The sequence below is a fragment of the Balaenoptera acutorostrata genome, chromosome 1, assembly GCF_949987535.1.
Source record: "Balaenoptera acutorostrata chromosome 1, mBalAcu1.1, whole genome shotgun sequence".
In the NCBI taxonomy this organism is placed as follows: Eukaryota; Metazoa; Chordata; class Mammalia; order Artiodactyla; family Balaenopteridae; genus Balaenoptera; species Balaenoptera acutorostrata.
In genome coordinates, this window is record NC_080064.1 from 197,261,473 (window position 1) to 197,286,044 (window position 24,572).

The 24,572-nt window shown below is 60.5% G+C and overlaps 1 protein-coding gene across 1 annotated transcript; it reads right to left on the minus strand.

The window, feature by feature from the left end:
• Positions 1-1,010: 1,010 nt before the first annotated feature.
• CSRP1 (cysteine and glycine rich protein 1) lies at positions 1,011-22,796 on the minus strand. Its single transcript, XM_057547827.1, has 6 exons — positions 22,663-22,796; positions 11,903-12,015; positions 5,502-5,670; positions 4,576-4,705; positions 2,527-2,620; positions 1,011-2,064 (listed from the first exon to the last, which is right to left on the minus strand). The coding sequence occupies exons 2-6, from the start codon at positions 12,012-12,014 to the stop codon at positions 1,988-1,990; spliced, it is 582 nt and encodes a 193-aa protein (XP_057403810.1). The 5' UTR covers position 12,015; positions 22,663-22,796; the 3' UTR covers positions 1,011-1,987.
• Between the last annotated feature and the right edge of the window lie 1,776 nt (positions 22,797-24,572).

Sequence of the window (24,572 nt, forward strand, 5' to 3'; positions counted from 1 at the left end):
CCAGAAGGCAGAGGACTGGTCTCAAGGTTTGTGGTCTAGTGGAACTTGCCCCATTCGGTTTTGGAATTACTTGGTTCTGTCACTCCTTTCTTCTTTCCTATTTCTCCCTATTGGAATGGGAATGTCTATCCTCTGTGTGTCCCACCTTTGTCCCTTGGAAGCACAGAACACGTATTTTTCACAGATTCACAGCTGAAGAGGAATTTGCCTCAGGACGCCTCAGACCTGGGGTTTCTCCCACATCCAGTGTACACGACACCGTGTGAGACTTAAGTCTCTGGAAGGAGAGTTAAGACTTTGGGGCTATTGGATCGGAGTGAGTGAATTTTGCATGTGAAAAGGACATGAATTTGGGGGACAGAATGCTATTGACTGAATGCTGTCCTCCCTACCCCTCATACTCATGGGTTGAAACCTGATCCCCGGTTAATGGTATTTGGAGGCGGGTCCTCTGGGAAGTGATCAGGTCAGGAGGGTGGAGCCCCCATGAGTGGGATTAGGGACCCCTGGAAACTCTCTCCCGCTCCTCCCGCCACGGGGGCGGGGGGGACACAGTGAGAAGACGGCCATCTGTGAGCCAGGCAGCAGGCCCTGCCCGACGACAGCGATCTTGGACCTGATCTCGGACTCCCAGCCCTCACTCCACTGCCTTCCTCCTGGGCAGAAGTGAGCTTTCTGGATTTGACATGCACGTTCCTCGGGCTGAGTTTCCCTCTCACTCTACGACTTTCCAAGCTGGGAAAAGTTCTCAGCACAGTTTGGGGGCCTTGCCGAGCCCCTCAAATTCCAAGCCCACACAGTTCCCACCCCCAGACGTGGCAGCTGGATTGGGTCAGTCGGGTCACTCCGGGACGGCGGGTTCAGTTACAACGGACACTAGGGAGGAAGCAGCCCCAGCACAGCAGGAAGCGGCCACTTTCTTTCCACCAGACCTCCTGCTAACTTTCGGTTGCTCCCATCAAGTCCCCTCCCAGCCCCACGGGGGTCCAGAGCAGGACAGGGCACCAGAGTTCTGTTCTGACAGCTTTATTGACTGGGTGCGGAATCAGCTTGAGTACAGCCCGCGCTGCAGCCCACGGTCCAGAGGGCAGCCCCACTCTGTCCCTGGGGGGCAGCGGGGCCTGGCCCCTCCCCATCCTCCTGCTGCTCTGGACCTGGGGGCCTGGAAGGGGTGGGTGGTGTGGCCAGAGAGAGATCACTGGAGAAGGCTGGGGGCAGGGGAAGGGTGTCCAGGTGAAGACAGGCTGCGTGTACCTCCCTCCACATCTGAGGGTCAGGCAGGCGTGCTAAGGACAGAGCCCCGGCCTCAGGACCCAGGGCTGGGGGCAGAGTTACGCACCCTCAGGTTTGGGCCTCTGACAGTGCAGCGATGTTGGAGTGTTTCATTAGGGTCCCCGTCCCACAGGGAGCTCGAGCCTGGGGAGGCCAGACCACATCCTGACTCTGGGGCCCTTAGGCCTGGCTTGCTCTCCGCCCGAGTCGGGGGACACCTGCCCCCAGTCTCAAAGGCACCAGGCCGAGCGGGGCAGGTGGCCCCTGTGGTGTGCGCCTGCCTGCGTGTCCCCCAGGAACTCCCGAGCTGGGACTCCCCAGGCCTGCTCTGAGGGACCTCAGGGAGCCCCTCTCCCCAACAAGAAGCACAGCCTTTCCCACCCCACCCGGTCCTGCTCCCCGCCCGCTGGGCTCCACTGATGACGGACATGCAGCTAAGAGGCTGAGGACAGGGGTCTGCGGGGTGGGGCAGGGCCAGGGGGAGACCCAGAGCCCCAAGGCCTCCTGCTAGTGATGGCGGCAGGTCCCAGGCGGAGGGAGCGCCCTGGAGGGGTGAGGCCTCCGGCAGACGCCCGAAGCAAAGGGAGCCAGACACCCCAGTTCAAGTCCTTAGTGACGCGTGCAGGGCTGAAGGGAGGACGAATCCTGGAGGTCGTGAGGCTGCCAGGAAGGGGTGGTGATGAGAAGCACAAGCGTGGGCACGCGACGGGCAGGCTCACTCAGAGTGGACCAGAGCCCCAGCTCCCTGCCCAAAGCCGAAGCCCTTGGGCCCGAAGTTTTTAGCATAGCATCCTGCAGAGAGAGCAGAGGGGTGAGGACGCCCCCGGCCACACCTCCCGGCCCTCCCACCGTAGCTCCCGCAACCGCAGCGCCTGGCCGGGCCCCGGGAGCAGCGAAGCCTGCCAGCGCTGCCCCCTCCACATCCACTCCAACGGTGAGGAGGCTCTTGGCTCCACGGTGTGGCCATTCCCCTGCCGCTGAAATCCCAGGGGAAGCGTCATCTGCTGTCAGAGCTCTGGGCCGGGAGCCTGGAGCCCAGGCTCTGCCCCAGCCTGCCCTGATCTGCCCGTGACTCTGGCCAAGTCACTTCCTCCCCTGGGCTCCTCCTCAGCTCTAACAGGAAAGGGTCTCACTAGACGCTCTGGAACGGACTCTGAGGCCCGGAGTGGGTCTGCATCTGGCAAGGGCCTAACTGCTCGGCCCTCTGCCCCTCAGACCTCCAGGAAGGGAAGACGTGCAGGAGGGACCACCCACCTTTGCAGTAAATCTCGCCATCCTTGTCGGCCAGGGTGGTGGACTCGAGGCCTTTGCCGCACTTAGCGCACCGGAAGCAGGACTTATGCCAGGACTGGGGAGGGAAGGAGGCAGTTAGTGCTGCCCCCCCAGCCGTTCCCCTAGACGTGATGAAGGCACTCGTGAAGCCTGACCAGCCCTGCTGCTGGAGGGACCCTAACCCCACCTCCTGGAGAAAGCGCTGGGTGGGCAGCGGCAGCAGGCAAGGGGTGGGACCACCACCAAGGCAGCTGCTCCCCAGCTCCCACCGTCAGGGCCGGTCCAGCCTCATCCTGCCCGGGACCACTGGAGTGGGCGAGGGCTTCGGACCCGTCCTGGCATCACCTCCACGTGCACGGCCCTCTCACCCCTCACGGGGAGACCGCTGCCACCCTTGCAGCCGGATGTGAGGACCAGACAGACGGAGCCTGGCCACAAGGCAGGCTTTCATGATCCGCCAGGCCTCTGGATCCTAGAACAGGTGCCTGGTTTGCCCAAAGGCCGTCACCGCGGCAGGAGGGGTGGCGCAGCTGGGCAGGGGCCTGGCACAGAGGAGGCGCCCAGCACCACTGGAAGGAGAGAGGGTCCACGAGCTGGGCTGAACCCGCAGGGAAAGGCCAAGGAGCCTCGTTCCCTGGGGGCCACAGAAGCCCCTCGTGCTTCTACGAGGAGCTCAGAGGCAGCACAGCCAACAGCCTCCCCGGGGAAGGTGGCCTGGGTCTGCACCCCTGGCAGGAGCCTGCCAAAGCCGGATCAGCCGCCAGCTCGGGCAGCGCAGCCAAGCGGGCTGACAGCTCTGCAGAACCGGGAAAGCCAGAGGCCGGCAGCAGCAGACGGGACAAAACAAGGCCTTTTAAGGGCAAATAGACTCCCTCGAACGGCTGCCCGTGCCTGGGGTGGAGATGAGAAAGGAAACTGCATGCCCTCCGGTTTCCTGACAGCCACTGCATGCCCTCCGGTTTCCTGACAGCCAGACCCGCGCATGTTGCCTCCTGCCCGGTGCTCGAGGGGCCAAGGAGTCCGGGGCCCTGGGCAGGCTCCAGACCCCAGCGCCCCTAGCCCCCCAGCAGGCACCAGTGCTGGGTCTAGACTTGTCCTACGTGTGAGTTCCCCGTCCACCCCCCCGGCCCCTCCTCAAGGTTGAAAAGCCTCGGAGGCCAAGACGCAGGTCCAGAGAAGCTGCAGACAGGCTCCAGGCCCCATGGCTGCACAGCTGACCGTGTGAGCCTGGCCAAGCCTCGTGTGAAGGTCCAGAAACCCCCTCCGGGCACCCATCCTGAATATGCCCCTTCAGTGGTCCCCGACTGCTGGTCCCAGGCTGCAAACCCTGACCCCTGCCCACAGCCTCTCTGAGGGAGGGGACCCCACTGTGCTTTGGTGACCTGGGTGGCTACTATGGGAATACTGAGGGGGAAGGGCAGGCGAGGCAGTTAGAAAAGACTGCCTCCCAGGAGGCTGTGATAGGCCTGAACCTTGGGAAGCTCTGCCCTGCGGGGACATGGGTGGGTTTCTGAGTCCACATCCTCTGAAACAGGATGTACGTGGATTTTCAAGTGGTTCTTAACATTTCTGGATCACAAATCTTTTTGAAAATCTGACAGATGCTATGGCCTGTCTTCCCAGGGAGAGACAGGATCCCACAAAAGTCTGCATATTCTTTTCAGGGCTTGTGTCCACGCACCCTGAGAGGTCTGCGGCCCCTGATTCTAGAGACACCCATAGATTGGCAGCTCGCTAGGAAGTGCCCGTAGGCGCTTAATAATCAGCTCCACCAGGAGTGAGGCTGTTACGCTCGATCGGGAGGGATTCAGACCCCTGGAGACCGGAAGGCACAGGGGACAAGCGAGCCCGGGGACAAAGGTTCCCCCTTCACGGTGGGCTTTGAAACGAAGGGAGGGAGTTGCAGCCCAGGGCTCGGGCTGGCTGAGCAGAGCTAAGGTCGCACTCGCAGAGCTCTGGAAGCCACGCTTCAGGAAGGGGCCTGGCCGGCCCGCGTCCCCACACCCACCGCTGGCCCAGCAGCCGCCTTACCTTCCCAGCACCAATCACCTTCTCGGCGGCGTAGACGGCCTGGCTGCACCGCGGGCAGCGCTCAGAGCCGCCGATCTTCTGAGCAAACTTGGCCGCATTGGGGTTGGTGGCGGGCCTGTGGCTGGGGCCCCTGCGTGGGGAAGGACGTGCGGTGACATGACGTACAGGCAGCAGTACGGGCGGGGGTCTGGCACTGTGTGGGCACCACCCCGCCTCCACCTGGCCTAGCCGGTTACAAGGCCGCGGCTGCCAGGGCCTGTAGGGTCACCTCCCACTTTACAGATGGACACACCAAGGGCCAGCACAATGTTACTCTCACCGACACATCAGACTTCGCTCAGCCCCCCAGTTAAAACACTGGAGTCACAGAACACCTCGTTTGCTAGGAATTGCCCTCCTCTGCCCCCCACTCCTTCGGCCTGCCGATTATGAGAGTCTTCCCTGGAGAAATCTGTTGACCAATCACCCCCACTGGGGCACTGACCTTGGCCGAAATGTGGGAACTCATCCGTCACTTCCGTCCATCCCCCCAGGGCCAAGGAGCTGGCAGGCTGACCGCCAGCACCTCCACTCACAGCAGGTCAGTGGTCAGTGGGCGCTGGGGACCTAGTGACACCCCGTGATTCCGGGGAAGGGAACTGACGCCCCCGTGAGCAGGGGTGCGAGCTGGTCCGGCTCGGACACTCACTGGCTGTAGGGGCCCCCAGCAAGTCACTGAGACCGGCTGGGTTTTCTCATCTGTGGAAAGAAGAGATGAGACCCAGGAATTCTTGGGGCCCCTCCCAGCTCTGACGCCATGAAAATATGGGCTGCGGCTCTGCCGTATAGGGAAGAGCCTGGCCTGTTTCATTCCCTGCTGGACCCCCGCTCCTCTGACTGGCCTGACACACAGTAGGTGCTTCTACACCTGGGAGGGGTGTACTCACTCCTCGTGCTTGATGCCGAGCGACTCCCCCTTGTCCATGCTCAGCGTGCCCGCGCCCTGCCCGTAGCCGTAGCCCTTGGGCCCGTACTTCTTGCCATAGCAGGATTTGCAGTAAATCTCCTCGCCGTGCACGGCCACGGTGGTGCTGTCCAGATTCTTCTTGCAGACCACTGCAGAGGGAAGAGGGTAGGGGGGAGAGTTGGTTCGCTGCAAGCACCCCGAGAGCCGAAGCTCTCTGGGACTCTGCACACATAATATCCTGATCTTTCAGGAGCCTGGTGACAGGGGTCAGGAAGGCCAGGGAGCTGGGAGGAGAGAGGAGGGCGTCTAAGGATGCTGGCCGAGCCGCCCCCGACCAGGAACCGCATGGGCCTTCCTTGGTCCTCTGCACTCTCAGAAGTCCCCGGGTTCAGTAGCCAAGAGCCTAGACTGACCCCAAGCCCCAGGAAGCCTGCTGGACCTTCACTCTGCCCTTGACAGAGAGACCATGCGTCCCGACAGAAGAGGAAAAAAAGAAAGGAAGGAAGAAGGGCAGGGCTTTCCTGCCTTCAGCGATGGGATCGAGAAGGGACACCCCTACAGGCTTGGGGGCAGGGGTGCAAGGGAAGTGACGCTCCCAGAGGGCAAGGGCAATATTTATTAAGCGCCCGGCATGGCGGGCTTTGAAATGAGATACAGGTTGTGCGCAACACGACAGCGAGATCTGCAATTTCTAATCTCAGAATCACTTTGCCACGGGAGGGACTGAGGTCAGATGCTGGGAAGAATTTCCTGACTCCAAGGCTAAGAGACTGGAATGGGATTAACTGGAAAGCCTGCGGGCCGCCTGTATCTTCCTGTGGATCTCAGAGCAGGGCTGTGCCCAGTGACCCAGAGTAAAACAGCTCGGAGCCCAGGGTCATGTAGAGTCAGCTGCCCAGAGCCCAATCTCTCTCCCCGCCCCTTCCCAGCCCACGCGTCCACTGGTAGATGCGGATGACAGCCTCCCCCCAAAAGGTGTCTGTGAGAATTAAATGAGCCCTCACCCAGGGAGTACTTAGCACAGTACCCTGTGCACAGTAGGTCATCATAAACGTCAGCTGCTCCTATAGTGTGACACTATAGTGGCACAGAGCTGGTGCCGTGGGAACACAAGGCGGGGGGTCAGGCCTCCAAATATCATCGGCTTCCAAACCCCAAGTCCTTCTCTCAAGAGACCCGACTTCCCCTGCTTCTTTAGGTCTTGTCCTATGATTCTAATTGGGTCCCACGAAGGTCCTCAGATTTGGGATTCAGTGTGTCCACCTGGACCACATCCTTAAACACGTGCTTCTGAAGATGGATTCCGGGGGAACCCCTGAAGGAGCCGGCCGCTCCTCCCTGCAAAGAGGTGCTCCGCTCAGCTCTGGCCAGCTTGCCATCCCGTTGCCTTCAGATTTTTTTTTTTCCTCCGCTGTGTGGTTTATGGGATCTTAGTTCCCTGACCAGGCACTGAACCTGAGCCCTTGGCAGTGAAAGCTCCAAGTCCTAACCACTAGACCGCCAGGGAATTCTCAGCCATCCCCTTGCCTTTAAAGGCCGGCTCTCTGCCCCCAGGGCTCAGGTTGGAGATTTCAGACTAAATAAGGACCCTCTGGTCCCGTCCCTGAGATCCCCACGTCCTTACGGCACTCAGGCGACCCAAATATGGACCTTCCCGCCGCCTCCCTAGGGCTTGGCTCCCGGATGGAGTGGAGGGAGCGGGAACAGCAGGGGGTGGGGCTCCAACATTCCTTCTTGGGTGGGAAGTCAGGAGTTGGCCTGGAACTGCTTCCCCGTAAGACCCAAGCGGACCTGGAAATTCCAAGACCAGAGGGGAGGCAGAAAGTGAGACAGAACGGCGAGAGGAAGGGAGGTCTCCTCAGACCGACCTTGCCAGCAGGAGACCCAGGGGCTCAGCCCAGGGGAGACTCCAGGGTCTACGACTGACCCCTCCAGACGGCCCCCTGCCTGAGCCCCAGCTTCTATAGGGGGACACCCCGACCTCGCTGCCGGCTTCCGCTCTGCCTTGTTCTCCCAGAGGCCCTGGCCTCTGCCTTCCATCCCGGTCCAGTCTGGGCACCTGTAGGCTCCTCCAGAAACTCCATTAAGGGGAATTTTGAAGGAAGGCCTAAATCAATTTCTACCAAACCATGTTAAGCAAAAACCAAACAAACAGAAAAACTTAATTACAGGTTGGTTGTGTGCATTTGCTGGGAAAATGTACTCCAGATGCCACAGGGTAGATGCAGCCCCAGGTGAGAGGCCAGGGCCCCCTCACCCCACCCCAAGACAGAGAGTAGTTCTCTGTTTCTGGAAGGAAAACCAAGGCCCACAGAAAAGTTCCAGCTCATAGAACCAGCCAGAAGCAGGGCCCGGCCGGAGCCCAGCCTGACCTCCAGGCCTGATTCTTCCCTGCCAGCCCAGAAGCCCTTTCAGGCGGGCCGGGCGTGGGACCACAGCCTGCGGCTGAGGGATGCTGGAGCTGGGGGCGCGCAGGGCTCTGAGAGCGCCCCGGTGCTCCGGGTCCCGGGGGGCAGCCCAGCTCCGGCAGCTGCCACCTCGGGGAGAGGCCAGCCCTGCTCTGCTTGCCCACAGGGCTGACCTGCCCCAGGTGGGAGCCGTTACCGCTCAGAGAAGCAGCAGCCTCGGGGCAGGTCCCTGCAGAGCCGAGCCCTCTTGCCTGCGGGTGGGGACCGGGGGCCCCTCCTCACACCACCAGGCTGTACCCTGCGGGCCGAGCCCAGGGAGGAGGCTGCCCTCTCCAACCGTCTAGGGCAGCGTCCCGCATAGCCCAGGCCCCAGGAAAGGGATCGTGGGTGCCAACCTGAGGAGGAACCAGAGGCAAGCACCAGGACGGTCAGAGGACCTTCTCTCGGGGACTCAGCCAGGCCTGGCCAGCAAGGGGCTGAGGTCCCTGATGCCACCCAGGCCCACACCCTGTTGGCCTTTCTCTGCCTCTGGAGGTGAAGGTCCCCTGATTCCGAGGGTGATTCTGCATTCTTGATTCCAGCTGGACACTTAGGCCCACGTCACTGAAAGAGAAGTGACCCTCCTTCCACTCGTAAACACACCTGCGTGCCCGGTGCTGCTCTAGGCCCCGAGAATCAGCAGGTCGTGAAGATGCTCAGACAGGGGACATCCTCTAGCTCCGGTGCCCAGGAACTCCGCCGCAGCCGGAGACCCCAGAGACACAGGAGGCTGACCTACAGCTGCTAGTAGTCCTACAGCAGCCCTCCCCGCCCTGCTCCCCGGCCTGACCTCCCACAACTGTTTCTGGTCCTCTGCACCCCACCCCTGCCCCAGGCCTGCCTGTTCCTTCCTGTACCGCCCCCCGCCCCGCATTCCTGGCTTCCCTGGACCTCCTGGCCAGCAGCCACTCCTCCACAGGCAGGCCTGCAGGCCTCCCCGCCCAGCTGGCCCGTTTCAGTCTGTGATTAAAGCAACATCTGAGGGCAGAGAGGGGTCCTTGGGGCCAGGAGTCTGGCCCCTCTCCCTGGCCAGAGCCAAACCCTCTTATTCCCTCTGAAAAAAATAAACAGCTCGAAAAGTCCTGAGCGCAGTGAACTGCTGATTACACGACGCTGCTGTGGGCGGCCTCCTCCGGGCTGGACGCCAAAGGCCCCACCCAAGCTTGCTGGCCGCCGGCAGCCCTCGCTCAGTCTCAGCGGCCGGAGGCTGCGGCTGCACGGGGCGGGGCTTCCGGCTGCTCCGCCCACAGCAGGTGGGCTCTGGTGCTCATCCAGGGGGCAGGTGGCCCTTGGCCTGTCTGGACCCTGCGCTGGACCACGAGCTCCTGGAAGCGACGCAGCCAAGCTCTCCCGACTCCGCTCGTGTGAAGCCGGGGGCACGGGCCCGACTCCCAGAGCCCCCAGACAGGCTGAGATGCCAGCCGCTGCTGAGGGGTCCTCGAGCCACACCATCTTGCCGGGGAGCCCCCAGGGCCGTGTGTGTGTGTGTGTGTGTGCGTGGTGTGGTGTGTGTGTGCGTGTGGGGTGTGTGTGTATGTGTTGTGGTGTGTGTGTGTGTGGTGTGTGTGTGTGTGGGGTGTGTGTGTGTGTGCGTGTGTGGTGTGTGTGTATGTGTTGTGGTGTGTGTGTGTGTGGTGTGTGTGTGTGTGGGGTGTGTGTGTGTGTATGTGTGGTGTGTGTGTGTGTGGTGTGTGTGTGTGGGGTGTGGTGTGTGTGTGCGTGTGTGGTGTGTATGTATGTGAGCATGTGTGTATGTGTGTGGTGTGTGTGTGTGTGGGGTGTGTGTGTGGGGTGTGGTGTGTGTGTGCGTGTGGGGTGTGTGTGTATGTGTTGTGGTGTGTGTGTGTGTGGTGTGTGTGTGTGTGGGGTGTGTGTATGTGTGGTGTGTGTGTATGTGTGTGTATGTGTGCATGTGTGGTGTGTATGTATGTGTGTGTGTGGTGTGTGTGGGGTGTGTGTGTGTGGTGTGTGTATGTGTTGTGGTGTGTGTATGTGTGGTGTGTGTGTGGTGTGTGTATGTGTGTGGGGGGTGTGCGTGTGTGTGTGTGTGGTGTGTGTATGTGTTGTGGTATGGGTGTATGTGTGGTGTGTGTGGGGTGTGTGTATGTGTGGGGTGTGCGCGCGTGTGTGTGTGGTGTGTGTATGTGTGGGGTGTGTGGGGTGTGTGTGTGTTTGTATGTGTTGTGGTGTGTGTGTGGATGTGTTCTGTGTGTGGCATGTGTGTGTGTATGTGTGGTGGTGGTGGTGTGTGTGTTGCATGTGTGTGTGTATGTGAGCATGTGTGTGTGGATGTGAGCATGTGTGTGCGTGTGTGTGGGGTGTGTATGTGTGGGGTGTGTATGTGGTATGTGAGCATGTGTGTATGTATGTGTGTGGTGTATGTGTATGTGTGTGTGGTATGGTGTGTGTGTATGTGTGTATGTGTGCATGTGTGTATGTGTGGTGTGTGTATGTGTGTGTGTATGTGTGTGGTGTGTATGTGTGGTGTGTATGTATGTGAGCATGTGTGTATGTGTGGTGTGTGTGTATGTGTGTGTATGTGTGCATGTGTGGTGTGTATGTATGTGTGTGTGTGGTGTGTGTGTGTGTATGTGTGTGTGTTGGGGAGCTGCTATCATTTACTGCACACTCACAACTGCTCCACCTGCTTTGCTTGTTTTCCGAGCCCCTTCCCTGTTGATTCTCTCCCCCCACCCCCCTGCCGCCCTGAGGTAGGTGCCGTTATCCCCCCCATAACACTGAGGAAGCACAACCAGAGAGAAACCGAGTAACCTGCCCATCACCACGTAGAGAACAAAAACAGAATTCACATCCAAACCCTGACCAACTGGTTCTGAAACCCAGAGCTTAACCCCACACATTCCCTGCCTCCCCCCTCTGCCTGGGCTCAAGGAAAACGCAGGTCACCTCTTCTCCTAACCCAGAACCTCGGCTCTGTCGCAATGAGCCCCGGCACTCAGGAAAATGGGGAGGCTCCCTCCGTCCGCCACCTCCTGGGCCGGGAGCTCTGAGAGGCTGCCCGGTCCGGGCCGTGGCCAGGGCAGCACCGCGGCCTCTGCATCCCCGGCATCCCCCGGACCACCCGACAGCTCCCGCTGGATGGCGGCCGCTGCCCGGCTTCCTGTTCATCCAGGCTGTGATCGCAGCAGGTCTGGGTCCGGCTGTCGGGACGACGTCCAAGAACCTCCTGCTCATCCCCCTCTTACCCCAGACTGTCAGGCGGGGATGGGCAGTGAGGGGAAAGGCCTCGGGCTGCAGGCGCAGGGGAGGGAGAGCCCAGCTCCTCCCTAGATGCAGCTTCCTGTGAGGCTGCTGCCTTGAAAAAATGTTTTTTTAATTGAAATATAGCTGATGTACAGTATTACATAAGTTTCAAGCGTACAACATAGTGATTCACCACTTTTAAAGTTATGCGCTTATAGCTGTTATAAAATACTGGCTATATTCCCTGTGCTGTATAATATATCTTTGTGGCTTATTTATTTTATACATCGTAGTTTGGACCTCTTAATTCCCTTCCCCTATCTTGCCCTCCCCCCTCCCCCTCCCCACTAGTTTGTCCTCTGCATCTGTGATTTCTGTTGCCATTTAGCAAGGGGTAATCTGGGTCCAAAGACTGATGAAACTTTGGGCTAAAGGTGTCTTCCTCTTAAATGCCAGGATCGTGGCAGGGAGAGAAAGAAGAGAGAGTGGGTGGAAAGTTTTCCCGACCCGAGTCTTCCCTGCCTGGCACTCAGCCCCTGTGCCTCCGCCACCCCCTCCCCTCAGAAAACAGCTTCTGAGGAACAAAGAGGCCTTGAAGTGCTTCCCTGCTCAGCTGCGTGCCAGCCAAATGTCAAGCTGTTTACCTCCCGTGGGGTCAGTTCCCCGGGGTGTCGACAGGCCCATCCGGTCCCCATGGCAACAGCAGGGCCTGGGAGGGGTGCGTACTCACTGCACAGGAAGCAGGATTTGTGGAAGCTGCTGCCTTCGCACTGAACCTCTTCAGCGAAGTACACCGTCTTCTGGCACACCCCACACTTCTTACCTCCTCCCCAGTTCGGCATGCTGAAAGCGGACGCGGAAACGGGAATTAATTCCCCGGGGAGGTGGAGACACAGATGGCCCACAGCAGAACACCCAGGGACAGAGGCCGAGGCGGGAGCTGGGGCGGGGAGGGCAGGGCCCTCCGTGAATGGCAACCTGGGGGCTTCCCACCCCAGAGCCCACAGGTGATCGCTGAGCAACCGCTGTGTTTTCAGCCCCGTGCCCGTCACTCTAAAGGATGCACACAAGCACAAGACACAGGCCATAACAGCAGTAACGACGAACCACCTGCTACACGCGTCCACACGGATGAATCTCACAGAGATGAATTTGGAGCAAAAGAAGCAGATAAGCTAGAACTCATAAAACACAAATTACCTGTGTCAGGCCCGCAAGCAGGCAAAATTCTATCGTCAAGGGAGGGGCCCATGGGTGGGAGAGTTATAAAGAAAAGCAAGGGAGTGAGTATCACAAACTACTGTCTTAGATTTGTTACCTCAAAGAGAGAGAAAGGGGGCTGCTAATCCACCAGCCATGTGTGGTCATCACACAGAGGCTCCCTTTGTAATTATTCTTTGAACTACACATGTAGGTTTCATACGCTCTTTTGTATATAAGATATAGCTCACCAAAAAAACCATTCTTTTTTAAAGCAGGAGGCAGGCACACAGGGCACAGTTAAGAGTCCATTAGAATGGGGGGAGGTGGGGGGCTTTTGCAAAATCAGATTTTCCAGCGCCAACTCTGACCCGATGAATCATGACCTCTGAGGATGAGGTACAAGAAGGTGAATTTTTAACAAGCACCCAAGTGAGTCCGAAGGAGGCGGTCTGGGACAGCATTGAGATGCTCTAGGTATTGGTTCTGAGCTGGGGTCCTGATGCCAGATGGGTTTGGTCCAGTCCTGACCCTGCCACTCACTGGCTGTGTGTACCTTGAACAAGGTAGCTGGTCTTTCTAAACCTTGATTTCCACATCTGTAAAACGGGGATAAAAGCAAAACCTACTTCATAGATCATTTCCGGGGATTCAGTGAGACACGGCGTGTCAAAGGCGCGGCTCAGTGCCTGGCACGTGCTGAGTGTGCGGTGACGATTATTAGTGCAAGAATCCAAGGCACAGGGGAGGCGACACTGCTGGTCAGAGCCCGAGTGGCACAGACACAGATGCCCGCAGAGCCCGAGATCAGGGAAGGCCTATCTCAACCACTCTCAACAGATGCCTGGCTGCGGGGGGACGGCGACCCTTCCAGCTCTTTGGACAGAAGTGCACGGGGTGGGGGGCTTTATGGGGGGCGCCGGCGACTGCGGGTACAAGATGGGTGATGGGGTGAGTAGGGCTCAGGGTGCTGGGAAATGGAGGGTGGGCAGGGGAGAGGCAAACCCCCCGGGACGTGCGTCATGGAAACACCGAACGCAGGGATGGGGCATCCAGAGCCCACCCTGTTGGTACCAGGCATTTGCCAGCAGCTAAAGAGTCGGGGTCAAGGGCAGAGGGGACGTGGTCTCCACTGCCCGGAGCTTCCCATCTGACGCAGTGTAGGGACAAAACTTGCCATCCCGAAACGTCTTTCTGTCCTGCAGATTATTTCAAGCTGAAAACAATCAAGGCCCAAGAGCCTCGGGAAGAAACTTTGACCTTCCCCCAACTGCCTAAAAGAATTTCGATAGAGGGCCTGTTCCCCAAACAGAGCTATCGCCAGAGATCTCTGAAAAGAACACGGGCCGGGTGTGGTGGGAGGGTCTGCAGGGCCTGGAGACCAGAGTCCTCTCTGTCCCATTGTGTCTGCCGGCTCAGCAAACACTCGCTCACCAAGCATTTGCTTTTCCCTCTCCATGTAAATTGCCTTCCTCCCCCTTGAGGTCCCAAACCACTACCCCCAACTTCCTCTTTTGTCTTTAGCTGAAGATGGTATTTAAGGTGAGGGTTTCAGCCACTTTGGGGAGTTACTCAGTTTTTCTGGGTCTCTCCCATGTAGACATGTTCTTGAACTTTGATTTTCTCCTGTTCATCTGTCTCGTGTCAATTTAATTTTTTTCCAGTCAGAAGAAGCTAGAAGGGTGGAGGAAAATTTCTTCCCCCCCGGACAGTGGACACAGGCCTCCACTCAAGAAGAAGGTCCAGTCGAGGTTCACTACCAAGTTCCCTGTACACAGGTGTTCATACAGGTGTTCAATAAATCGGCTCCCCTAATAGTGAGAGCCACAGCTGGGCCATGCCCTCCATCTCTGCAGAGCCCAAGGCCCTCACAATGCTCAGTGGGTATGTGCGGGATGAGAGCAGGCCCCACGTGGGGAAGGGGTGTTGGTGACACCAGTTCCCGAGGACCCAGGCTGGAATACTATCGAGACCGTGGGAATCTCCAGCAAGGCTTTGTCGGAGTGGACTAGTCAGTCACTCTTCACTGCCCCTGCTCTGTCCTCCCGTGTCCTGAAAGCTGGGGTTCCTCTGGTCCCACCCTGGTCCCTCTCTCCCCCCAGTCTCCTTTGGTCCCACTGCACCTGAGGTCACCCCTGCCAAGGACTTCCATTCATCGCTGACCTTGACCTCTGCCCTGAGCCCAGGCTCGTACACCCGGTTCCACGGGAGCACCTCCACCTGGATGGTCCATGAGCACCTCGATTGCAACACGAGCCACCTGAACTCATTACCTTTTCTCTCTAACTTGTTCTTTTTCCTGACTTGTCCATTTTTTGCTGCTGGAACCCCAACCATTCTCTCCAGCACTGAGGAATCTTATCCCAAACCCTAGAACGGGGAGAAGTTCTCCTCCTCTCGCGGCTGCACCTGCTCTGTGCCCCCTTTACCTGCTCACCCCAAACCCTGACATCCCTGCCTCTCCGGGCCTCTTCCCACTCACCTTCACTCAGCTGGCCCACGACCCCCTCGGAGGGGGCACCACGCTCCAGCCCCCTTCTCCTTGGGAACCACCCTGATTTTCAGCCAGGGCACATGGCCTGGACCTAAGCTGACCAGCCCAGGTTACCAGCTTGGGGACGGGCCAGCTATGCATTTCAGGCCAAGGAGACAGAAGGGAGTTCCGGGGGCTCCGGAGAAGAAAACATCCTGATCTTCAGGGAGAACGTCCTGGAAGCAAGCCCCCCTCCCCTGAGTGAGGAGGGGGAGCCATGGGCTCTGGGGGTGTGGTTCCAAGGGGGACCAGCCGCCCCAGGATGAAGCTGACAGCAGGGAAGGCAGAGCTGAGAAAAGCAGCAAGGGAGCTGCCCTGACATCGCTGAGCCACAGGACAAGGCCAGACGTCATGCTGACTAGTCTCCCGATTCTCCAGTTTAACAAACTAAGAAGCTCCCCTGCTGTTTAAGCCACTTACCCTACACCTGAATGCATCCCCAGAGAGGACAATTCCGGCCACCCTGTTTCTGGAATCCCCTTCCTAGCCCCCCCCCCCCGCCCCCCCACAGACCTTCTTGGCATAGAAGGGGACGCTCACTCCTCACCCTGAGAGCCTCCCCGGAGTACGTTCCCAGCTCCGTCTCCTGCTATACCGCCCCTCACACATCCTCAGGGTTGGTGATTTAATTGCCCCAGCCCGGGGCCAGGCATGTGGAAGCCCTCAGTCGAAGCCTGTGCGTTGGGATGCGGGAGGCTGGACGGGGCGGACGCCCACCGTCCTCACCCACGTGGGTCTGGACGGGCCGTCGACCTGCACAGGGCCTTCCCCTCCCAGGCTCTGGGCCGTCCACGGCTCATCAGGCTTCCGCACATCCCACACCCCCAGAGGACAGGATTTCTCTAACTGCACGCGGCCCCGCTCTGCCTCCTCAAATAACCCACGAGGCCCGAGCTCCCGGAGCCCCAGGGCCAGCCCCATCCCCAGCCTCTGAGGCCCCGCCATTCCTGTCGCCCCTCTGCCCTGCTGAGCCACAGCTGGGCGCTGCAAACCATGAAGGACTGTCGGGTGGGAGGAGCAAGGTCGGTACCGGCTGCCTAACCATCAGCCACCTCCCTGACCCCCGCCCCCCGCCCTCGCTGCAGAGCCCCCTTCTAATCCGGCATCCACCGCTCCACCAAGTGACCCCAGGGAGGGGCTCAGGGCAGAGCCCAGACCCCTGAGCCCCCTGGCGACGCCAGGCCCTGCGGGGCGGTGCAGGGACAGCCACCGGGAGGGGAGCCCTGGGAGAGGTTCTGGTTCACACAGAGCCACGCGGCTTCTCTGACGAGGTGACTGGACGCGACCCCCAAACCCCTGCCCGCGGCACCCGGCAGACAGCCTGCCCTGAGTGTGCTGACCTACTGCGTGCCCGGCAGTCTGCAAACACCATCCACTTCTCCTGGCGGCCTGGGGCTGGGGACACGCCCGTGACACAGGTGAAGACACAGGGCTGGGGAGGCCAGGCCACCCCCCTGTGGTCACCAGGCTGTAGGAAGCAGAACTGGGACCCAGCCGGCTCCAGCCACCCCATCACTGTGCGTGCTGACCTACTGTGTGCCCGGCAGTCTGCAAACACCATCCACTTCTCCTGGCGGCCTGGGGCTGGGGACACGCCCGTGACACAGGTGAAGACACAGGGCTGGGGAGGCCAGGCCACCCCCCTGTGGTCACCAGGCTGTAGGAAGCAGAACTGGGACCCAGCCCGCTCCAGCCACCCCATCACTGTGCTGGTGCCATCGTGTGCGCTCGGGGGGCTGCACTCGGGGGGCTGCGCTCGGGGGGCTGCGCTCGGGGGGCTGCGCTCGGGGGCTGCGCTCGGGGGGCTGCGCTCGGGGGGCTGCGCTCGGGGGCTGCACTCGGGGGCTGCGATCGGGGGCTGCGTTCGGGGGGCTGCGCTCGGGGGGCTGCACTCGGGGGCTGCGCTCGGGGGCTGCGCTCGGGGGGCTGCGCTCGGGGGGCTGCGCTCGGGGGCTGCACTCGGGGGTCTGCACTCGGGGGCTGCACTCGGGGGGCTGCGCTCGGGGGGCTGCGCTCGGGGGCTGCGCTCGGGGGGCTGCGCTCGGGGGGCTGCACTCGGGGGGCTGCGCTCGGGGGGCTGCGCTCGGGGGCTGCGCTCGGGGGGCTGCACTCGGGGGCTGCACTCGGGGGGCTGCGCTCGGGGGCTGCGCTCGGGGGGCTGCGCTCGGGGGGCTGCACTCGGGGGGCTGCGCTCGGGGGGCTGCACTCGGGGGGCGCCCGGGCTCCTCCCGCACCTTGCTTCCCACCCCGTGAACCCACAGGGGACGCCCTCCAGCCCCGAGGACGCCCCTAAGGGAGGAGGCGTCCCCTACCCCGTGGGGCGGAGCTGCTGCCAGCGGTGTTTTGCTCCCGACACAAAAGCCCTTCTCCCTCGTGGAGACCCACATATCCAACAGGCCGCCCTTGTTCTCCCTGGCTCCGGGTCAGGGGCCCACATCCAGCAGGGCCCAGGGAACCAGGGGCAGGGCAGGATGGGCGAAATCCGCCTGGGCGCCTCCCTGCTGGGCCACTCCTCAGCCAGGCCACTTGGGGGGGTCCCCTTCAGGAGCCCAGAGAAGGGACAGGGCCCGGCGCCTTGGGGAGAAGCGCGGTGACCATGTCCACTGCCAGGAGGGTCCCGCGCAGCCCCGTGGACAGGTTCCCCTCCCCCCGCCCACATGAGGACCCCTCCAAGGGATCTACGGGTGGGCGGGGGGAGTCTCAGCTGGGGGAGCCCCAGCCGCCTCCTTCCCATGGGGAGGGGGGGCTCCTGCTCCGCCCCGTCCTTCCCACCAGCCCCATCTTTTCATCAGCCAGACTCCGCGGACAGGAGGCCCACTGCCTTAAAAGGAAACTGTTTCTCAGACCTTCTGGAGTTCCTATAGGGATGCCCGGCTCCTTCTCAGCTGCCTTCTCAGTTCTGAGGACAGAGGCCCTGCAGCCGACGGGGAGGAGAGATGCTCTCTGGGTCAGAGTTCAGAAGGCTCAGTTCAGAGGTCAGGAAAAAGGGACCTGGATTCATCCCTTCCCAGCTGAACGATCAAGTTACTTTCCTGTCTGAGCTTTGATGTGGTTGTCTCTAAATCGGACCATCCACTGACTCCTTAGATTGTTGTTCTAAAGATCAGGAAAGAAATTATAAAGCGATGGCCCAGGGCCTGGTGTGCTGTAAAGGCTCACTCCTGATGACCACCCGCAGGACGGGCCCAGACGAGGGCCAGATGTCCACTCTCCTCCCCAGCCAGGCCACGTCTGGGAGGAGCAAGGCCTGAGAAGTAGCAAGCCAAACAGGGACCTGGAATCCCTGACTTAGGGACGAGTGCCCTGCCCTTCCTTGGGGTGTAATCACCCCGGCACCCCAGATGCAAGCAGAGACTTGTCTTAACATCAACTCTTTTGTCTTCTGCTCTGGGTGACCAAGAAGCTTTGCTGTCCCTGTGGTCACATCAGCCACTCTGGGTTTGCAGTGGGTTCCTCCAGAGAGTTCTAGTTTGTCCCACTTCACATGTCGACAATCTCGATAGAGAACCAGGCTTCAATTTTCCGCTGAATGGCTGGAAATACCTGGGAAGCTATTTACCAGAAATGCCAGGATCCAGGGCCGGTCGGAAGCTAGAAGCCCGGGACTGAACTCTTCCGACGAGCGGCCGGCTCAGTCTGCTGCCCCCTCCTTCTTGTGCAGCTGTCTCATCAGATCCTCTGTCTTGAGAGCAGAGACCCAAGACGGGGCTCGCAGGGCAGCAGAGGGAGAAGCGGACACAGGGCAACACTCCCACGTTCACCCCACATCTTGTGAAAGTCTGGGCTGAGGTGACGGTCCAGTGTGGTCAGGTTTCAAGTTTCAGAAACCATCTCAGAGATGCTCAACCCTTAACTGCTGGCTGCCAGCGTCTGAGGGAAGGCCTCCTCTCCTCAAATCAATGGTTTGACTTGACAATCCACGCCATGTCTTTATTTTTCCAGTGGAAAACCCTCACCTCTCCCGTTCCAAAACCTCTTGCTCCCCAGGGCCAAAGGGTGACTTCTGGGCACAGAGTTCAGGTCCCCACCCACGCAGTCTGGCAGAGACCTATATCAGGTGTCTGCCTACTTAGAGTCACCTGGCCGTGTCGTATCCAGCCAGGTACACAGGGGAGCTGTCACCCTTTCCAGCTCGCTGCTCAGCCCCTTCCTCCCCGCACCCACGTCAGGAGGGCAGCCAAGGCGGGGGTCGGGGGCACCCCGCCGCTCAGGGTTCAGAGCCCAGGTCTTAGAGGTGCCACCTGAGAGCCCGGCAAACAGTCCTGCCTTGAAAGGAATGGTCACTGCTGGGGGGACGAAGGGCCAACATGCGGTACAAGCCCGGCCTCAGCTTCACGGGATTTCTTGGGAACCCTGCACGTGACTCAGCCTCTGGGAGAAGCCGGCCGGCACCGCTGCGCTGCGATCCCTCCAGACCCCAGGGTTCCCAGAACTCGACTGTCACCCTGGCTCCCTCCCTCCCTCCCTGAGTTCTGTCTTTTCAAGTCCAGGCCCCGAGGCCCTTGTGGGGCAGTGGGCTGGGGTGGTGCCTGTCCCCCAGCGCCTCCTATAACAGAGCGTTCCACCCCCCGGGTTCAGAAGTCCAAAGGTCAACCGAGGTACAAATGGGGATCTAGAATTCATTTTAAGTATTTCCAAACTGTCACAGGAAGTCCTATATCATAACAAGGTCTCACAGACTAACCAACAGATAACTGTCTTTGCTTGTGTCTGGAACGATGTCACCTTAGTAACAATTGGTTACCCATGATGGAAAGGTCTGAACGATTTTCCTGGATTAATTTTTAAAGAGCAAAAACAAAACCCATGAGCCCTTAGACCTTATAAAACAGGCTGTTTGCAGCTGACGTCTCGGGAAGCCCCTGCCCCCGCGGCTCCTGTATAAAGACAGCCGGGAGGACTGCAGAGGGGGTGTGCTCGCCGGGTTGGTGGGTCGGGCCGGGGCCGAGCCTGTGATCCATTGTCGCTGCAGGAATCAGGCAGTGCCTCCGGCCCCTGGGAAGAGGTGGAAATGCTAGCTGCCTCGGTGTTTACACTCCTTACCATACATGGGAATCACTCAGTGCTGACGTCAGACAAATTCCTGGGTAGCTGCGTAGTGCGGCCCCATCACCACCACAGAAATTCCTGCCCACTGGAAACCGCAGCAAAGCTGCTCCTGCGGTCACCCAGCAGTTCCCTGACCTCACCCCCAGCTCCACTGTGTGTGTGTGTGTGTGTGTGTGTGTGTGTCTTTTCCTGAAGCAGGCTCTTTCCCAGGCTTCCTTTCTTTCCTGCAAACCTGGCACCAAAATTCAAACACGCATCAGACCTGGTGAAAGCGTATCACCTGGGACCCAGGCCCCGACTTCCAGAAGGGCCCCCTCCTCCTCCCCATCCGTGCGGCAGAGGGAAGACCGAGAGGTTGTGAGTTCTAACAGGACTCCATCCACGTTCACGTTCATCCAGCCACATCTTCCTTAAGTAGTTTATGAACCGCCATAAAGCTCTTTGTAACGCGAATGACTGGGCGGGGGTGTGCAAGGAGTCTGCCTGTGTCTGAATGGCAGCTGCAACCCCCAGCAAGTTACTCATCACCTCTGAGCCTCAGTTTCTTCGTCTGTAAAATGGGGAGCGTCCGTCCCCACCTCACAGACTGTCCCAGATAACACACACGTGGAGGACGCAGGCCAGTCCCTGGGGCCCAGCAAGCACAGACATCTGCCTACTGTTCTCTCTGGGAAGGGCCAGCTCTGACGCTTGTTGTCCGGTTCTTATTTGCCAAAACGCCCGAGTGGTGGCAACTGGTGAAACTTTATTCTCACCAGCGCCTCAGAATGTTTAATGCAGGATTCCTCTGTCCTCTTCCAGCCAACTTTTCACAATAAGCCAGCTTACAGAAATATCTAAATTCCAGCAACCTCTCAAAAAAGCCTTCCCAGTTTGCCTTCCCACCAGGAGGCCCAGAGTAAGTAGAAACCGTCCCTCTCCTCCCTGACCTGGGCCTCAAGCCCACTCACAGGGGCGCCGGCGAGCACCAGAGCACCCCGTTTGCAAGCTTCACACATGGCCGGTAGGGCAGCTCAGCGAGCCGCCCACTCCTACCCCCTTCATTCACCAAATAGTTACCGCTCGCCAACCAAGTGCCAACACTACACTCCCCGCCAGGGAGGACTCAGCAGCTCACCAGCAGGCAAACGTTTGCCTTGAGAAAAGAAAACACCTGGGCTGGGAAGGCAGGTGCTGGGACGGCCCAGAGGCAAAGGCCGTGGCCCTGCTGTGCTTCCCGTTTTATTAGCAGCCCAGCAGCAGAGGTGGTGGGCCGGCTCTTCAGTTTCTCCTCTGCATCCCTCACCCCCCAGACCCTCCATAGCGGTAGTGCTGCCCCTCCCCCTCCCTGGCCCACAGCGCACCCTCTGCAGGATAAACTTCCTTCCTCGCATGCCTGTCCCCCCCCCCCCGCCCCCGGATTTCCTCCCCGCGGGACTGGGCCATTCCCTGGGAGGCTGTGGGCAGTACAGGGCTGGATCCAGCCACAAGGCGGTCTCTCTGGAAAAAGCCCAAGCCCACCTTGAGCATCAGGAGGCTGAAGGTGAGCAGCGGCAGGGGCACAACACCCCGTCCCCAGGTCCCACCGGGAGAAACCCCCAGCCTGCACTCTGAGCTCCTCCAGCCTCCTCAGCGTCTGGGCGGGGGGGCAGGGGAAAGGCTGGGGCGAGGCCCAGGGACAAGACAGCAGCTGGCCCCTCTGGGCTCCAGGCCTGTGTCACGCCCTCCCCGTACCACCCCCCAAAGAAGCTGAGCATGAGAAGCGAAGTCCCCTGTCCACGGTCGGCTGAGTACTCAGGGTCAGTCAGGGCCACACTTTCCACGAGAGCCCGCTGGACCTCCCGGGGCCACTGGGACAGGATGCCCAGGTGACGCCCTCTCAGCTGGGAGGGGGCTGCCCATCTATCCACACCCAGGAGCAGGGGTGGCGGGCAGAGCCCAGGCCTCCAGGGAAGGGCTGAGCCCGTGCACCCTCCCGCCTAGACCCAGGGCTTGATCAGAGCACAACAAATGGGACAGGCGTTTGCAGGATATTCTGCGGCCTGTGAGAGCAGATACAACGCCTGCCTCGAGGCGGCTTGCTGGGTAACATACTGCAGCTTGCTTCAAGTGTGCAGGTAGCAGCCCCTTCCTGCTCCCCGGCCTTCAGGGACTGAGGCCACCAAACACTGCGGCTTCCTTCAGGCTGGGGTGATGGTCCCCACGCAGCGCCAAGACAAGGGGCGAGGGGGGGTGTGAACGGGGCGGGGGGTGACCGGGGACGGCTGCCATCTGGTCCTTTCCTAAAGGTGAAACTCACACCTGGGCTCGGGACACAGCTCGGGGCACAGGCGGGCCCTGAACCTGGATGTTCCCCCACCCTGCCCGCGGCGCGCTGTCCAGGGGGCAGGCGGGGGGTGGCACGGCCGCCCTCATCCCCCGCTGTACAATGAGCTCAGTGCGCGCGCAGAATCGCCGATTGTTCCGCCGCGGGACGTGCAGGTGGCGGGGAGACTGGCCGTCCCGGGTCAGGGGCACGTGGGGGCCCTTTGTGTCCCAGAAGCCCGGGGCGGGGAGGAGTCCCGCGCCTCCTGGAAAGAGAACCAACCGCCGCCACTTCTCCCCCCTCCGCGGCCCGCGCCGGCCCCGGCCGCCCCTTTTCCTTGCGACCCTCCTCGCAGCTTCCCGGGCGGCGGCGGGGCCGGAAGGCCGGGGGCGCCCTGCGCGCGGCGGGGCCGGGGCGCACTCACCTGGCGGCGGCTGGGCACTCGGCGTTGGCGGACGGCGGGCGGGCGAGCGGCAGGCAGCGCTCTGGAAGCGGGGCTGGGCGCGCCCGGCCCGCGCGGCGTTTTGTTCCGCTCGGGGAGGGCGTGTCCGGGCCACGCCAACCAGTGGGCTTTGCACACTGCACCACACCGGCGCCGATGTCACCGCACCGGCGCTGATGTCACGGCGCAGTACCGCAGCGCGGCCCCCAGGCCGGAGGCGTCCCGGCTGCGCCCTGGGGACCCCCGGTGCGCCCCGCCGCGGAGGAAGCAGCGGCTCGTACGTGCCCGGAACTTCTCAGGGCTTCCCAGCAGCCTAATAACGAGGGTGGAGACACGTGATCCAAGAGATAAGACTCCTGATAAACTTGTGCCACAAGAGAAGGTGTGGGGGGGACGGGAGGTGGTCTCGCGTTTGGTGTCCTGGTGGCAGGGTGTCACATGGGGCGCCGGGGTAAGATAGGCCAAGCTCTGATCCCTCCCCTTCCGCGTACTAGCTGGTCCCCGCCCCTAGGCCTCAGGTTCCACATCTGTGAAGGGGGTATAATCCAGAAGGAAGTGGGGTTTTTTGGGGGGGGGAGGCGGGGGGAACAGATTGTATAGGCCTAGTAAGCCTTCAGCAGTGCCCTTCAATGAGTGTAACCCCGCCAAACAGCTCTGTCCCCTCAGCTTTCCCCAATCTCCCCTGCTATCCAAAGAAGGGGCCCCCCTCCGACCCCCAAACAGCAGCTCTGAGGAGTGGGTACTTCAGCTGGGCTTTTATCTGGGCCTCGCCAAGCTGCCCAGGGGCAGCTGCAGGTGGGTGGGCTGCCCTCGCCACCTCCCAGCCCTTCCCGCAAGCCCGCTGCTGGCATCTCAGAGGGCAGAGAGGCTCGCACCTCTTTCCTGGACGCAGGTACAGCTCAGAAACCCAGTGCTCTGGAGAGAGAAGGAGCTCCCGGGGGCCCCTGGCAAGGAGGGCCCGGTGGGGAGCAGAGAGAGCCGGGCTTTAAAGGAAGGTGCCACCCTCTCCCCCCACGGTCCTGCCCGCGCCAATCAAGGCGCACTGCCCTCTGGGCCTTGTGGATCTGGACCCGGAGGATCATGAGAATCTGAGACACTGGTGTTCCCAGCACTGGGAGAGCCTCGGGACACAAAGCACTTTCTTCTAGTTTGCAGTTTTTGTAGCTTGTTCACTGCGTTTCTAAGTCAAGAGGAAACTCCCTCTCATCCTCCAGGTTGAATTACCCCATTTGCACTGCATGCAGAGGCAGACGGAGCAGGGCCTGCCCACATCCTGGGAGTCCCTTTCGCTGTGACTGTGTCCGCTGTGCGCCTGTCTGTGTGTCACTCTCTGCTTCTCTCTTGGGCTCCAGCGTCTCTGTGAGAAGGAAGCCTCCTTCTGCCCAAGGCAGTGAACTGGGGGCAGGTCTGCTGGGCAGCTGGTCACCCCTCCCCCAGATCACCCACAGATGCAGCTTCCACGTCTTCCAGGCTGGACAGGTATCAAGGCCTCAGACCCTCACAGGCTTCATTTAAAGCCCCAGGTGGCTGAATCAACTCTTCCAGGAGTAAAGGCAAGCATCTCATAATCCAGAAAATGGAGTATTATATTTATCTAGGCTTTTCTTACTTTCTACCCTAAGAAACATCTTTCCTTGGGCCGGGCCCTCCATACAAACAGGGTCCCCCAAGATTGGGAGCATCGACCAGGATTTCTTGCAGATTGGGTGGCCGTTCTCATCTGACCCAACCAAGATGTAAGAGCAGAACCCAGGAGAATTCCCGGTCACCCCTGCACCGCGCGAGCGATAAATCAACAGGCCCGTTACATTGCAGAACAACATCAGCGTCAGAGGCCATGGGCTCGCTGTCCAGAGGTGGCAGTCTCGTGGGATTATCCCGCCTCCCTTCAG

What these genes read in the sequence shown, in the direction of transcription:
- CSRP1 (XM_057547827.1), bottom strand. Translation starts at nt 12,014, where the DNA reads ATGCCGAACTGGGGAGGAGGTAAGAAGTGTGGGGTGTGCCAGAAGACG. An exon ending in CAAATCCTGCTTCCTGTGCA is followed by an intron (nt 5,671 to 11,902) that starts GTGAGTACGCAC and finishes TTCCCTCTGCAG; the next exon opens with TGGTCTGCAAGAAGAATCTG. An exon ending in TGGCGAGATTTACTGCAAAG is followed by an intron (nt 2,065 to 2,526) that starts GTGGGTGGTCCC and finishes CTCTCTCTGCAG; the next exon opens with GATGCTATGCTAAAAACTTC.